The 16,692-nt window shown below is 49.1% G+C and overlaps 1 protein-coding gene across 1 annotated transcript in view; it reads left to right on the top strand.

The window, feature by feature from the left end:
* The window catches only part of LOC112116624 (syntaxin-binding protein 4-like), a 112,549-nt gene extending 98,646 nt beyond the window's left edge, over positions 1-13,903 (top strand). Inside the window, exons 19-22 of the mRNA XM_026650783.1 lie at positions 7,547-7,596; positions 11,530-11,666; positions 12,307-12,364; positions 13,732-13,903. Of these exons, the coding sequence (XP_026506568.1) occupies positions 7,547-7,596; positions 11,530-11,666; positions 12,307-12,364; positions 13,732-13,837 (351 nt within the window). The 3' untranslated portion in view covers positions 13,838-13,903. The remainder of the gene's footprint in view (positions 1-7,546; positions 7,597-11,529; positions 11,667-12,306; positions 12,365-13,731) is intronic.
* The last annotated feature ends 2,789 nt before the right edge of the window (positions 13,904-16,692 follow it).

The raw sequence follows: 16,692 nt of genomic DNA, 5'->3' as shown, positions 1-16,692 counted from the left end.
CGCCTGCCCCAAAGTCTAAGTTCCACCACCCGCCACCCACACATCGCTACAGGTCCCCCCAGTTTTACTATCAGAGATCTTACGAGCCACCAAGGAAGCGACAGAAACCCCAGCGATCCCACCCTCTGGGACCCCCATCACAGGCTTCTACCTCACAGCTTCCACCCCTGGCTAAAAGACATTTCTGAGTCAATCTCAAGAGCTGTCAACCACTTTGCCTACCACCTCACGATCACCCTACCCTCTTCAAGGGTCATCTAGCTCTCTTCTTCCAAGCTCAGAGTGCGATAACAATGGACAAATGGGTACTGAATGTCATCCATCATGGCTGTATGATCGAATTCATCACGCTACCTCCTCTAAACCCCCCCCTCTTGATCCTTCCTCAGGGACCACTCTCACGACAGCATCCTCACCCAAGAGGTGAACTCCTTACTACAATGGGGAGTGGTAGGTGAGTGGTAGAATGCATTCCCCCAGAATATCAAGGGACAGGGTTCTAGTCAGCTTACTTCCTGACACCCAAGAAGAAAGGCGAATGGAGACCAATCCTGGACCTCCAATATCTCAACTGCTTCATTCGCAAGCCCGTTTCAAATCATCATGCTGGCAGCGATCATCTCATCCCTAGGAAGAAGCATGTTATATGCAAGATGCTTATTTTAACATCAATATACATCCAGCCCATGGGCGCTTCCTGAGATTGACAATTGGCAGCCACCATTTCCAATACAGGGTGCTCCCCTTCAGAATAACCCCCACCATTCCCAGAGTCTTCACCAAGGCTTTCTCTGTCATAGCAGCGTATATCAGATGTTATTGGGTCTTGGTATTTCCATATCTCAATGACTGGCTTTTAGCCACATAGTCCAGGCATGAAGCCCAAGTTTCAACTTCACTGTTGCTTGGCCTTCTTTCGTCCCTCGGGTCAGTATCAATGTCGAGAAATCGACCTTTGGCCCCATACAATCCCTGGACTTTATAGGGGCCACCATCAGCTCAGTCACAGCACAGGCCTCGCTACCAAGGGACAGGTTCCAGACACTGTGAGAACTCAGAACTCTCATTGTCAACAATCTGTATGTGCCGGCCAGGACTTGCTGGTCACTCCTTGGCCACGTGGCTTGTGCACATATGTCACCACCTTCACTTGGCTCCATCTTCGCTGCCTCCAGTTTACTCTCCCAACCCTCATGCCATGGACCTCATGCTCACAGTTCCCCACAGGGTATTCTCACCTTTCCAGTGGTGGACAGACCCACGTCATGTCTGCATAGGGGTTCCCTCCCTCCCCAGACAAGACCGTCATCACTGACATATCCCTCATAGGCTGGGGAGCGCACATGGATGATCACATGACACAGGGAACGTGGACTCCTCGGGAATCCAGGATGCACATCAACATCCTGGAACTCCGAGCTATAAGGAAAGCATGTTAAGCCTTTCTCCCATTCATCCATTCCTGTCAGGTTCTTATCATGTCAGACAACACCATCACTGTTTTCTACATCAACAAACGGGGGCATCAGATCAACTGCTTTATGCGCAGAAGCAGTCCATGTCTGGAATTGGTGCACATCCCACCAGATCCTCTTTTCCGCAGCCTGTCTCCCAGGGACACCGAAAGTGATTGCGAACTTGCTCAGCAGGCATTTTGCAATTGACCACAAGTGGGAGCTCCATGGCTCAGTAGTTCACGACATCTTCAGCTGATGGGGGATGCCAACCAGAGACCTTTTCACCTCCCACATAAACAGCAAATGCAGCAAGTACTGCTCCAGGGGATGTCTCAGCCACCACTCTCAGGGTGATGCTCTCATATTCTCCTGGTCAGACCAAATCAACTACAGTATGCCTTCCCTCCTGTACCACTCTTACCTTGAGTACTCCACAAGATCAGGCGAGACAGAGCAACTGTCATTCTGATCACCCCCTACTGGCCCAGACAATTCTGGTTTCCCGGCCTCCTTCGTATGTCAACCCGTCCACCAATTCCATCCCCACCTTCCCCAGTCTGCTGACACAGTACAACGGTGAGATCAAACATCCCAATTCACAGGTGCTCCACCTCATAGCGTGGTATTTGGATGGGCATCTGCTCTAGAATGGACTTGTTCCTCAGCTATGCAAGACATCCTCTCCAGCAGCAGGAAAGAATCCACTAGATACTGTTACTGAGCCAAGTGAAAACGCTTTGCCTCCTGGGCCCAACAAAAGGGAATTTCACCAGAATCAGTGGGGATGCCCCTTCTCCTGGACTACCTCCTGTCTTTGAAGGCATCGTGTCTCACCCTCAACTCTGAAAGTCCACCTAGCAGTGATTTAGTACATTCCCCCCCACCCCTGAGAAAGGGCGCTCTGTCTTTACATACCTGCTAGCTGTGAGGTTTTGGAAGGGCCTCATCAGGACCTTCCCACCCGTCCAACCCATCGCTCCCCAGTTCTATCTGTACTAACGAAAGCACCCTTCGAAGCATTGGCATCATGCTCTACATCAAGAGTGGGAAAACTGCGGCCCGTGGGCCATGTCTGGCCCGTCAGATGTTTTAATCCGGCCCTCGAGCTCCTGCTGGTGAGCGGGGTTGGGGGCTTGCCCCGCTCCGCGCGTACCATGGCTCCGCGCGGTTCCTGGAAGCAGTGGCATGTCCCCCCTCCTGCTTCTATGCATAGGGGCAGCCCAGGGGCTCCACACGCTGCCCCCACCCCAAGCATTGCCCTGCAGCTCCCATTGGCCGGGAACCACGGCCAATGGGAGCTGCAGGGGCGGCGCCTGCGGATGGGGCATCGCGCAGAGCTGCCTAGCCGCGCCTCCGCATAGGAGCCGGAGTGGGGACGACAGTGCTTCCAGGAGCTGCAGGGGTGGTGCCTGTGGACAGGGCAGTGCGCAGAGCCGCCTGGCTGCACCTCTGCCAGAGGAGGGACATGTCACTGCTTTTGGGAGCTGCTTGAGGTAAGCACCGCCTGGAGCCTGCACCCATGACCTCTTCCCACACCCCAACCCCCTGCCCCAGCCCTGATCCCCCTCCACCCTCTGAACCCCTTGGTCCCAGCCCGGAGCACCATCCTGCACCCCAAACCCCTCATCCCCAGCCCCACCCCAGAGCCTGCACCCCCAGCCGGAGCCCTCATCCCCTCCTGCACCCCAACCCCCAATTTCATTAGTATTCATGGCCTGCCATACAATTTCCATACCCAGATGTGGCCCTCGGGCCAAAAAGTTTGCCCACCCCTGGTCTATGTCCCTCTCCATGAAAGTTGCCTTCCTTGATGCTATCACTTCTGCGAGAAGGGTCGGTGAACTCGGATCCATGACGGCAGACCCCCTTTCCCAATTTTCCATAAAGATAGTCTCCCTGCACCTGCATCCCAAATTCTTGCCAAAGGTAATCTCCCACTTTCACATCAGTCCAGTTACTTAGGCTTTGTCTACACTACAGACCTTACAACGGCACAGCTGTACCACTGCATCTGCGCTGCTGTAAGGTCTCCCATGTAGCCGCTCTATGTCTGCTCTCCCGCTGGCATAATTAAACCACCCCCAATCGAGTGGCAGTAGCTATGTCGGCAGGAGAGCGTCTCCCACCGACACAGCACTGTCACACTGGCGCTTTTCTCAGTGAAACTTATGTTTGTCAGGGGGTGTTTTTTCACACCCCTGACCGACCAAAGTTTTATTGACAAGAGTGCTAGTGTAGACAAAGCCTTACCTTTTTTTTCTGAAGCCACACGCATCTACAGAGGAATGATGACTCCACTCTCTAGACAACTGATGGGCCTTAGCCTTCTACCTGCAGAGGACAAGACCCATCAGGAAGTCCCCCAGACTGTTTGTTCCAGTAGCAGAAAGCAGGCAGTCTCCACCCAGAGAATCTCCAAGTGAATTTCAGGTTGCATTACACTTTGCTACCAACTGTCTGATCTATCTCCCCACACTGGGGTGTGGGCTCATTCCGTGAGAGCCCGGGCTTCGATCCTGGCCTCCCTCCAGGACAGGCCGCTGTGGGACCTATATAGAGTAGCCACGTGGAGTTCTGTGCACACCTTTGCAACGCACTATGCCTTAGTACAGGACTCGGTGGCAGATGCCTCCTTTGGCGCAGCAATCCTCCGCATGACCATTCCATCTTCATCCTTACACCCTCCTCTGGCTTAGGTACTGCTTGTTAATCATCCTCAGTGGAATACAGTAGGGACCATCACTCCAAGAAGAGGTGGTTGCTTATCTGTAACTGGAGGTTCTTTAATATGTGTGGTCCCTAGCTGTATTCCACTTCCCGCCCTCCTTCCCCTCTGTACGGATCTGTTTGGTTCGCTGTGGAGAGGGAACTGGAGTCTCAGTGAAACCACGAGGCGAGCCAGGGTGCATGCGCAGACCAATGGACACTACTTTCAAATTCTCTGACTCCGGGCGCATGGTGCGCATGTGCGAACCCTCCATGGAATACAGATAGGGACCACACATCCTGAAGAACCTCCAGTTACAGGAAAGTAACCTCCTCTTATCTGACAGTAGCACCCAAAGGCTTCAATCAGGGCCCATCGTATTAGGTGCTGTAAAAACACACGCAGGCTACGTTGTGCAGACCCAAGTCCTAGAATAACATCTGACTCAATCCAGAAGGCCCTTGTATAGTAGACACTAGAGGCCAAATCATCTCTCCCTTCCTGCAGTAGTGAACACTGACCCTGTGGAACCAATGCAGTTCTGCTGTGGAAAGGGGGACAGGATCTGGGGAACCCACACAGGAAGTCCACATCCTGAGCACCATGGAGTTTCTTTCTTGCAGGCTGTCTGCATCCACTCCACAGAGCAATGCTGTGATGTCATCATGGGGAAGAACAGGGCTGGTGGATCTACCCACTGTTGTCCCCCATGGAGGAGAAACAAGGGAGTTGTGAAGGATGCTGCAGCACTGACTGTAGGTGTATCTTTGTGCTGTTCCACATGCCAGTAAGAGGGAATTCTTACCTCTCCAGCTCCTGTGGTTTTCCACAAGAAGCAGCCCAGCTACTCGGGCTGTGTGCTGGTTCTGGAATTTTGCCATTGGCCTGTGACTACAATCTAGTCTATGTGTTAGGTATCATTTTAACCTTACCTTCTGATAACTGACTAGTCATTTTTCTCACCACATGTCATATATCAACTGGAAAATCAATTTTGTTCTCCCAACACTTTTCTGTAGGCCTGCTCTAGACTCATGGCTAAAATGTCTTTCTCCGTTTCATTTGCTCTTCCACCACTGTCATGGCATGTAGCAATCTGACATTCTAAATGTACATTGAAATGGCAATGTGATGTACTTGGCACACTGGCCAGCCCTGGGGGAGCTGTCTTTGACTCAGCATACCTGCTACGGGCCTGACCAAAGTCCATTGAAGTCAATGGGAATCATTCCATTTGAGGAAACAGTAAAAAGAAAGGAAGAGCAGATTCTATATCAATTGTGCTGGAGAAGGAGGAAATTAGATTTCTGTAGGGCTACAGAACTATAGAGCTACAGCAGTAGATAGTGGCTTATATAGACATTGATGCTAGATATTGGAGCCTCGTGAGCCTAACTCAGCTGGCACAGGCCAGCCGCAGGTGTCTAATTGTACTGTATATAAGTACTGATTTGCCTCTGCCTCTTCCTTGCTGCTTGGAGTGACTTATCCCTCTTCTTGAATGGGTTGGGCCCTGGCTTCTTTTTTGTGATGTCTGGTGCCTTCAGCCAAGGTGACTCTTTGCGGTGCCTGAGATATGAGGTGTACTGTCACTTGGGAAAACTGAATAATGTTACCACTGCTGGCAAGGAGCATAAAACCTGAGACACAAGACACAAAGTACATGAGCACAAAGTCCAGCAAAGAAATGATGCTCCCAACAATAACTGCATAACAAAGGGGCACTTTACTGGGAGCAGGAATATAGGATCTGGAAAGCAAAGGCTTAGGGTTAACTAATAAGTACTAACAAATTGTCCAGTGTTCTCCCTGGCACCTTCCCAGGAATATGAGATGCCGGGGATAAGTCTAGCGACAGGTGCTGCAGTGCTGTGAATGCTGGCTGGCTTAAACAAAACAAAGGATTCTCTTACAGTGTCTTTGCCCCTCTCCTGGCTCCATGGTCTGGAGTCCTGCGGAATTCTTGTCTGGCTCTCGTGAATCAGGCTCCCTGAGCTGTTCTCTTCTTGCTCAGCTCCCAAAGCTCAAAACTGAAACTGAACTAGTTTCTTTGTCTCTCACTAAGTCAGGCTGTCCCCTGACGCTGAGGGGCTGAGCAGCCCCCGCGTGTCACTGGCCCAGCAAAATGCTTGTCCAGATCACAACATGCAGAAGCCTCCCTATTGGCCTCAGCATGAGTTTCTAGTCCATTCCGTCCCCATCCGTGACTCCAAGCATCACTGAACTTGGAGGGACATACCAACAGCCCAGAATGTAGGGTTACCATATGTCCGTTTTTTCCCGGACATGTCCGGCTTTTTGGTAATCAAACCCCCGTCCGGGGGGAATTTCCAAAAAGTCAAACATGTCCGGGAAAAATACTCCCTGGCTTACCTTAGAGCGGGCGCCAGGGGCTGCTGTGCTCCCTGACTTCCCTCCGGGGGCGCAGGGTCCAGAGGCATGGGGCCTGCCTGAAGCCGATAGCGCTCGGGCAGCTCGGCGCTTACAGAGCCCAGGAGTTCAGGGAGCACAGCAGCCGCTGGAGCCCGGGAGGGGAAGTGCCCGGCCGGGGGCGCAGGGTCCGGAGACATGGGGGCTGCCCGAAGCCCGAGCGCTACCGACTTCACGGTTTGCCGTGCAGCCTCCAGACCCTGCGCCCCTGGCTGGGCGCTTCCCCTCCCGCGCTCCAGCTGCGCTGGGGAAGCGCCGGCTGGGGGCGCAGGGTCTGGGGGCTGCCCGGCAAACCGTGAAGCCGGTAGCGCTCGGGTAGCCCTTTTCGCGTGGCTGGGAGGGAGGAGGGGGAATGCAGGGCGCTCAGGGGAGGGGGCGGAGTTAGGGCGGGGACTTTGGGGAAGGGGCGGAGTTGGGGCGGGGAAGGGGCGGAGTTGGGCGGGGCCGGGGGTGGTGAAGGGGCGGGGGCGGGGCCAGGGCCCCATGGAGTGTCCTCTTTTTTTAATTTTTTAAATATGGTAACCCTACCAGAATGTCTTCCTCATATATATTACTTACTGCTGTTTGGGAATTCTCTTTCTGTGCATATTAGCAGCTCCATCCATGAGTGGGCATTCATTCAAGAGCAGGACCAAGGCACAAAGTGTGAATAATGGGGATAGCAGGCATTCTGAAGTACAGCCTGAAAAACTATTCTTTAAGAGTGGGTTTTTTAACCTTGCATCTGATACATTTTAGTGTCTGTATTAATTTACATTATGTCTGTATATTTGGATAGGGTACGAGTTTTGCTTCTGTTGCAAAAGGCCTTGAGATATTAGCTTCAAGGGCAGTGTATAAACAGAAGCTGATTACTGTCATACTAAATCTGAGCCCCAGCAAAAACGCATGGGGTTTGTTCTCTTGAATTTGTCAATCCTGTAAGTTTGAGATCTTCTTTTTCCCCCCACAGAATGTTCACAGAGTCCTGAGCACGCCCAGCCAGTTACCAGATGAGACAAGGTGGGGAAAGGCTTCTGAGAATTGTGAATGTGTGCATAAAATGACCTTGTTTTGACCTTTGTCTGGCTGATGTGTTAACAGCAGAGGTGGGCAAACTATGGCCCGCTGGCCACATCTGGCCTGTTCTCCCTGGCCCCATAGCTCCTGGCCTGGGAGGCTCGTCCCGGCCCCTTCCCTGCTGTTCCCCCTCTCCCACAGCCTCAGCTCACTGCGCCACCGGCACTATGCTCTGGGCAGTTGAGCGACGAGCTCCTGGTGCAGCGCAGCTGCAGAGCCCAGCCTGACCCGGTGCTCTGTGCTGCGTGGTGCATGACTGGCTCCAGCCGGATGGCATGGCTGCCTGTCCAGGTGCTCTGGGTGGCGCGGTAAGGTGGCAGGGAGCAGGGGAGGGGGATTGGATAGAGGGCAAGTGAGTTCGGGGGGTGGTCAGGGGCTGGGGGTGTGGATAGGGGTCGGGGTGGTCAGAGGGCAGGGAACAGGGGGGTTGAATGGGGGCAGGGGTTCCAGGGGCTGTCAGGGAGAAGGGGTGGTTGGAGGGGTGGTTATCATCTGTTACTGAAATTGGGAGTTATGCTGTCTGTTATTCATCTTTGTTGATGAGAGTCTGGCAAATGAACTGAGGTATATCTCTAACTCTGAAAAGGTTACAGGGACATTGTTAAGGTTTGTAGCCCTACCCTACAAATTGAACATATCTTTTTTAATATCTGTTGGAAAAACCCATATCATTCTTTGCATTGATTTCCAAAACAAATGAATCCGAAATCTGATTTTTTATTGTTTAAAAAAAAAATCAGCATTCCAGGGCTAATGAGCAACCTTATAATAATACACCAGTATTTGTGTGACAGGGGGATGGTAGATTTCAATTTCAAATAATTCCAAGCCAGCTATACATACAAAATGATGGGCTCTAAATTACCTGTTACCATTCAGGAAAGAGATCTTGGAGTCATTGTGGCTAGTTCTCTGAAAACATTTGCTCAATGTGCAGCAGCAGTCAAAAGCTATGTCTACACTGCAGTTAAAAACCCGCAGCTGGCCCATGCCAGCTGACTCGGGCTCCCGGTCTAAGGGTCTGTTTAAATGAGGTGTAGATGTCTGGGCTTGGGCTGAAGCCAGGCTCTAGGGCCCTGCGAAGGGGGGAGGGACCCAAACTTGGGCTGCAGCCTGAGCCCAAATGTGCACACCGCAGTTAAGCAGCCCCTTAGCCTGAGCCTCCTGAGCCTAACTCAGCTGGCACAGGCCAGCTGCAGGTGTCTAATTGTACTGTAGACATACCCCAAAAGGCTAACAGAATGTTAGGAACCATTGGGAAAGGGATAGATAATAAAAATGAGACTACCATAATGCCACTTTATAAACCCATGGCACAGCCACACCTTTACTCCTGAGGGAATTCTGCGCCAAAAAAATTAAAATTCTGCACACAATATTTTAAAATTCTGCAAAATTCTGCAAATTTTATTTGTTAATAAATAAATGTGGCTCCAGCATGGCAATGGAGAGCACTGGCCACTGACTTCATTGAGGTGGGAGATCACCCTGAAGCCCCCACATCCCCCGGTACAGGGACTTGGCAGTGAGGCTGCACCTGACCCTGACACAGTGCAAGAGCTGGGCCTGCCCCAGAAACACCCCAGGGTCCTGCCCCTCTGCGCCAGATGCACCAGGTGTGGGTGAGCAGGCTCAGCCCAGCAGGATCCAAGTGCGGAGGGGCTTAGTGTGGGAGGATCTGGGGGGTTTGTGTGAGAGGTTTCTGTGTGGGGCAGTCTGGGTGCGGGCGGCTCAGTGGGAGATCTGGATGCATAGAGGCTTGTTGGAGGGTTCCGGGTGCAGGGGCAATGGAACTCTGCAGGGGATCCATCCAGGTGAAGGTGGTTGGGGCGCCGGGGTGCCTGTGGGGGGGTCTGGGTGCTGGGGGAGTGGGGCTTGATGGGGTGGGGGTCCAGGTGCAGCTGGTTGGGGAACAGTGGGGTGGGGGTCTGGGTGTGGGGTGCTCATCGGAGGGGTCCAGGTTTAGGGAGGTAGGGCTTGTCAGGGTGAGGGTTTGATGGACCTGCTTAACAGGGGAACCCCAGCTGCTGCCGAGGGGATGCCGCATGCCGGGATCCTGCTTCCCCCCCAATATTCCCCTATCCCCTTTTCTTCTCCATCCCCCTCCCCTCACTCCCACATTCTCCTCCCCCTGCCCTATTCCACCCGTCCTTCTTTCCCCACTGCATCTTCCCTCATTTCCCCCACCTCCCTTACCGAGCACTCACTGTTGCACAGAGTAGAAAACAGGAAAGCTCCCCACACACAGAAGGGGAGCATGATTGGCACTAGGACCCAGGAGGCGGCGTTCAGCTGCAGAGTCAGCAGAGCAGAGAGAGCCTCCTTCAGTTGGGCAGCTCTGCTCTTGCAGAATGAGGGGGGGCAGCAGCAGCATGTAACCCTGTGTGCCCCTGATCGCCCCCTGCCCCGCTCTCCCTCCCTTCCATGTGGCTTCCCTTTGCTTCCCTGACGTTTTCTGCAGGGATACATAGGAAATCTGCGGGGGGGGGGGAGGGGGCATTTTCTGCAGGCATGCAGTCACGCAGAATCCCCCCAGGAGTAACACCTTGAATACTGTGTGGAGTTCTGGCCGTCCCATCTCAAAAAAGATCGATTAGAATTGGAAAAGGTGCTGAGAAGGGCAACAAAATGATTAGGGGTATGGAACAGCTTCCATATGAGGAGAAATTTAAAAGACTGGGACTGTTCAGCTTAAATTAGAGACGATTGAGGGAGGATATGATACAAGCCTATAAAATCATGGATGGCATGGAGAAAGTGAATAGGGAAGTGTTATTTACCTCTTCACATAACACAAGAACAAGGGTCACCCAATGAAATTAATAGGCAGCAAGCTTAAAACAAACATAAGGAAGTACTTCTTCACACAATGCACAGTCAGCCTGTGGAACTCATTGCCAGGGGATGTTGTGAAGTATAACGAGGTTCAAAAAAGCAATGAATAAGTTCATGGAGGATAGGTGGCATCAATGACTATTAGCCAAGATGGTCAGGGATGCCACCCTATGCTCTGGATGTCCCCAAACCTCTCACTGCTAGAAGCTAGGACTGGATGATTAGGGGGCTGGAGCACATGACTTATGAGGAGAGGCTGAGGGAACTGGGATTGTTTAGTCTGTAGAAGAGAAGAATGAGGGGGGATTTGATAGCTGCTTTCAACTACCTGAAAGGGGGTTCCAAAGAGGATGGATCTAGACTGTTCTCAGTGGTTCCTGATGACAGAACAAGGAGTAATGGTCTCAAGTTGCAGTTGGGGAAGTTTAGGTTGGATATTAGGAAAAACTTTTTCACTAGGAGGGTGGTGAAGCACTGGAATAGGTTACCTAGGGAGGTGGTGGAATCTCCTTCCTTAGAGGTTTTTAAGGTCAGGCTTGACAAAGCCCTGGCTGGGATGATTTAGTTGGGAATTGGTCCTGCTTTGAGCAGGGAGTTGGACTAGATGACCTCCTGAGGTCCCTTCCAACCCTGATATTCTATGATTCTATGACAGGGGTGGAACTCTCGATAATTGCCCCTTTCAGTTCATTCCCTGTGAAGCTTCTGGCACTGGCCACTGTTGGAAGCCAGAATACTGAGCTAGATGGACAGTTGATCTGACCCAGTATGGCTGTTCTTGTGTTTCCAAGGTGGTGATTTCCAATACACTGAGAATATTGTTTGAAACTCTTTGACAGTGTCCTTGCATTAACTAATTACATCACCACAACACCAATACATCTAAAAGAGAGAAACTCCTGTGTTGCTGGCAGCATGAGATGAAATACACAGTACGTTGTAATTTACTGGGGGGTTCTCTCCTGAGTTGCTAGTCAGTCCTTTTGCTGTGCTGCTCATTTTAATTCTGGTAAGATTGACACATCTGCTTTTATTTTTAAGAGTCAACAGTCGGACAGAGGAGGATAAAACAGAAGCAATCTCGGATGCGTCTCTTCCGTCTCCAGATCTCCTGGACCTGTTGATATCAGAAGCTAAAGAATTGTTGGAGCCCATTCTCGCTAACACCACAAAGGATGGTAAATTTTGTATAACTCTTCTCAGTGATGAGGCAGCTGTAGAGGCCCAAATTCAGAGGGGAGTCTGAAGCTAAGAAAGTCTAGACGCAGGGCACTTATTGTTGGTATAACTTACACTTTCACCCCTTACCTGTTAAATCAGTTTAGATTCCCTTAAACTTTCTTAGATTCACACCTGCTTACTGATGGTCAATTAATTTACACCTCACTCTCCGTATGGATCATCTCTGAATTTGATCTACGGAGTTGGAGGGGAGGGAGTCTAGGGCACTTCAGATTGGTGTAACTCCTACCGAGGGACCAGGAAAAAGGAGTTTAGCAGGCAAAGCTGCTAACAGAAAGGTGCAAGGTGTCCTTGGCATGAAGGTCTATCAGCTTAGACCCCCTGCTTCTGGGTAAGTGGGTGTAAGTCAGGCTAAGGGATTCTAACTCAGCGTGTGGGAGTTTAAGTTAACTGTCTTGCCTAGCAATTCTGAACTTAGCCGATGGTCCCTAAACATTTCCAGTGAGCAGGGTAGGTAGATCCTTTATGCAGGTACTATGCTCCCAGTGCTGGTTGCATTGTACATTGCTGTTAAGGAACAAATAATGATGTTTTCTGACCCTTTGTTAACTGGTGGCTGTGTTCCTGTGTCTGCAGTATTGCCATACAACTGGGACGAGTGCCTGACTGGGGAAGGAAACCTAAACTACAAGGAGTAAGTGTCAGGTCTGCTTGGGCCTCTAATTTCTGCTTAGTTCTGGTGGAGGTATTTGCAAACATCTCAGCCTTCAGAAGAACACTGTCCACGTACAGTTGTGGTAGATTGTTGAGATCTTTCTGGTTAAAAAGATTAAAAAGCTTCTTTTGAAAACATGGCTAAAATTGAACGTTGCTCATTTTGTATCCCTTTATCGTTTTCATCCAGACAAGCGGCAACACCTCGTACACCTTCCTGAAATAGAACGTAACAGGCTCACTCATTCACACTCTGAAACGTAGATCTGCTTCATCCAAATCTCGTCTCCTGATCTAGTTCAGTCTGAAACACTAGATCAGCTTAATTACACTCCATTACAGCCTTTGCAGTAGTCAGCTCCTGGATTTTATGTCACATGTCTTAAGTATATTCCATATAAAAGTTATGTTCTAGGGAGCCAGTGGGCAGCATCGCAATGCCAAGTCACTAGGCAAGGGGTGCTAGTATAGGACTGGCTGTTGAAAGTACAGGCAGAGAACCCATGCACTAGAACAGGGATAGGTAGACATCAGGGGGTGCATGGACTGGCACAGATGTGGCAATAAAGAAAACACAGAGACAGCAGAGGTGAGAGGGGCCATATTCCTTCTTCCGTACTAGAGAGACCCAGCCTTCAGAGAATGCTGATGTCAGGGAAATGAGTTCCTTCCGAGGCAAGCCATTCGTCCTGCAAGGGAGTTCCAGCAGGGAGCAGGGCAAATTCTAGTGCCAGTTCCTGTTGTGTGTATTATAGCCTGCCTTTCTTCAGGGCAGGTAGGGTTTTCTGGCTCCAAGACTTGTCTGATCGACATCTTCCTAGGCGACTGTATGGTTCTTCAATATGAATAGAGCCCTGCTGAGGGTGTGAATATTACTTGCTCCAAGAACTACATATATAAAACACACACATTTAATTCTGATGCACTCCAGCTATCACTCAGCAGAGTACAATCAGCATGGGTTGTATTTAGGTATCAATTCTACAGATCACTTACACCCTTCAGTGGGAATACTCTCATGCTTTAAAGTTAAACATATGCTTATGTGCTTTGCTGAATTAGGGCCTTATTTTTGAGACCTTAATAATGTATGCTTCATTGTCTCAGGCTAAAGCTTTAGCTGGCCATCTCAACTGCATCCTAAAAATCTCCAAGCACGTCTGTTGAGTGTGTGCAAAACAGATGCACTGGCAAATTTTACAGGGCAATTAACTAGTCCTGCAGAACATGTGACCTTTATATTTTTCATAAACCATCCCTTTCTTTAACACAGAATCCTGTTTTTATACTAAGTTGCCATATGTGTTCTTCTCCCACACCTTTGTGAAATCTGATTTCTGTTTCCAGCCATCTTCATCAGAAAACCACATGGCCCCCTCCTCCGACCCATAGCAAGAGTGATGAGCCACAGTCCTCGAGCCCAACCAAGGAACTGCCTGAGAAGACTACATAAATCTCCTGAGATGCACTCCTATGCATAATCGTGTATATTCATAACACAGATGCTCTGCTGGGAGACAGACAGGATGCAGAATGGATAGTTCAGTTTCCAGGCAGAGGAGAAAATCCATGAGTTTTCTGCTGAGACACTGATTCTTCTGACTTGCCACCTAAAACTTAAGCAGCAAACCCACCCGCATGGCTACCTCTGAATTATTATACAAGGCTGTTCTCTCTTGGTTCTGCAGCTTTATAGACAACAGGAAAGTTATCGCTGAGGGGATGTGAATGCATGGACCCCACAGGCAGGCAGCCTTTAGAGCTGGCATTCTATACAGAAAGAGGAGCATGGACTAACCAGAGAAGGATACATGGGTCCTGAAAGGATTTCTTTTGGGATTTCATATGTGAAAAACCAAAGTAAACTTAAAAACAACAAGGAGTCCGGTGGCACCTTAAAGACAGCTTTATTTGGGCATAAGCTTTCGTGGGTAAAAAACCACTTCTTCAGCTGCTTAGTGGACTATAGTGAAACCAACATACTCTGTAGCGTCTATAGCTGTCTTGGATACATATCGTGTTTTTTGTAAAGCTTATCCCAGCTGCAGTGCTTGAAGTGGAAAGAAGAAGCCCGCAGGTAGCCAATAATGTGGTACCCGTAAGCTGTGCTGAGCACAGAAAGGACACCATGGAACATGTTTCAGTAAAGGTGTGGTGTAACATTTGGAAACTAGACCCACATGGTTCAAGGTTTTATGGGGTTAGTAATGAAAATGGTAGAGATCTGATATGAAAGCACAGTCTGGCAAATAAAATGAAAACACTGCTTAGAGGGTGTTTGATTTCTGAGCTGGTGAGGTTTGGAGTTGGTCGGTTTGAGTCTCTGGGATGAGTTTAACCTGCTTGGGCCAGCTGCTTCTTAGCCTCAGTTTTTCCCTTCTGTATTACAGATATTGGCAACTAATAAGTTGAACTGAGATATCACATTACAAATGGGCATGTTCTAGCCTTTTACCCAGGAACTTTTAAGCATAGCTTCAAATTTCCTCTTTGGGACTTAAAACCACACAGGTCCCACACATTGTAAAAGGAAGGCCTGTGCATAATAATAATACCCTGTTTTAACAGGTTTGGTCACAGAGACCCCCTTGGGACTGTCACCTGATGTGCTGAAACTACCTCTGAGCCCATTTTCCCTGCCAGCTTGGGACTCCAGAACCTGTCTTGTTGAGCCAGACACACTACTCTACTCCAGCACAGACCCAAGGTCTGAACCATATCCCCAAAGCCGCAGGCTTTAACTGAAAACCACTCAGCAGGTACTCCTATCTCCAGCACCCAGACACCCAGCTCCCAATGGGCTCCAAACCCCAAATAAATCCGTTTTACTCTGTATAAAGCGTATAAATGGTAAACTCATGAATTGTCTGCCCTCTATAACACAGATGAGAGATATGCACAGCTGTTTGCTCCCCCAGGTATTAATCACTTACTCTGGATTCATTAATAAACAAAAGTGATTTTGTTTGATTTTAAGTACAAAAGTAGGATTTAAGTGATTTCAAGTAATAACACACAGAACAAAGTAAGTTACCAAGCAAAATAGAACAAAACACACAAGTCTAAGCCTAATACATTTAAGAAACTGAATACAGGTAAATCTCACCCTCTGATGTTCTAATAAGCTTCTTTCACAGACAAGACTCCTTCCTAGTCTGGGCCCAATCCTTTCCCCTGGTACAGTCCTTGTTCCAGCTCAGGTGGTAACTAGGGAATTTCTCATGACTGGCCACCTTTGTTCTGTTCCACTCCCTTTTATAGCTTTGGCGCAAGGCAGGAATCCTTTGTCTCTCTGGGTTCCCACCCCTCCTTCTAAATGGAAAAGCACCAGATTTAAGATGGATTCCAGTATCAGGTGACATGGTCACATGTCACTGTAAGACCTCATTCTTCATTACCCACAGTCTGGCCCCCATGTCCACAAGAAGGATTGCAGGTAAATAAACCATCTACAGCCAATTGTCCTTGTCAATGGGTGCCACCAAGATTCTAAACCACCATTAATGGCCCACACTTTGCATAATTACAATAGGACCTCTGTTATATTTCATATTCCTAGTTTCAGATACAAAAATGATACATTCATACAAATAGGATGAACAGACACGGTAGATTATAAGCTTTGTAATGATACCTTACAAGAGACCTTTTGCATAAAGTATATTCCAGTTACATCATATCCACACTTATAAACATATTTTTATAAAAATATGGAGTGCACCGTCACACCTGTATTCACTTATTTGTTTGTGACTTTTTGTCCAAAAAGTTCCTAAAGCACTTTACAAACAATATACATACAAAAATCACTTCACCACTAAAATGCAGCCAGCTCTGGGGTAGAGGACAGCAGCCAAGTAAACAGCCAGCATGCTGTAAGAGATGGTGGACTTTCGGCTAAATGACCTACTAGTTCCTTTCAATCTCTAATACCTGGGATGCTCTCCCCATGGTAAGGTGACTTTCATTTTAATGAGAATGAAAGAAGATAAGAATTGTACAAATATATTACACTGCATGATGGTCTGGGCAAAGAAAACACAGCAAAGCAAAGTGTTGCATTGAAAGCATTGTATGACCTAACCAAATAAGTGGAGAGAGAAGGAAACAGACACTAATCCAGTACAATTCATTTCCTCTACCCAATATCCATGAAAATGTAAGACTATAGCTACAGCCCTCTGCCCACCCGCTTTCTACAAGAAGACCCTTCACATTTTAGCCTCTGAACACTAGAGGATTCTATACTCTCAGCAATCTATTTGGGAAAATAAATCCCCCGGGTTCCTGTACCCACAGTCAGGACCC

The sequence above is a fragment of the Terrapene carolina genome, unplaced genomic scaffold, assembly GCF_002925995.2.
Source record: "Terrapene carolina triunguis isolate 2854851 unplaced genomic scaffold, T_m_triunguis-2.0 Scaffold93, whole genome shotgun sequence".
In the NCBI taxonomy this organism is placed as follows: domain Eukaryota; kingdom Metazoa; phylum Chordata; order Testudines; family Emydidae; genus Terrapene; species Terrapene triunguis.
Note: the sequence above shows the minus strand (reverse complement) of the source record. Positions and strands in the feature narration are given on the sequence as shown.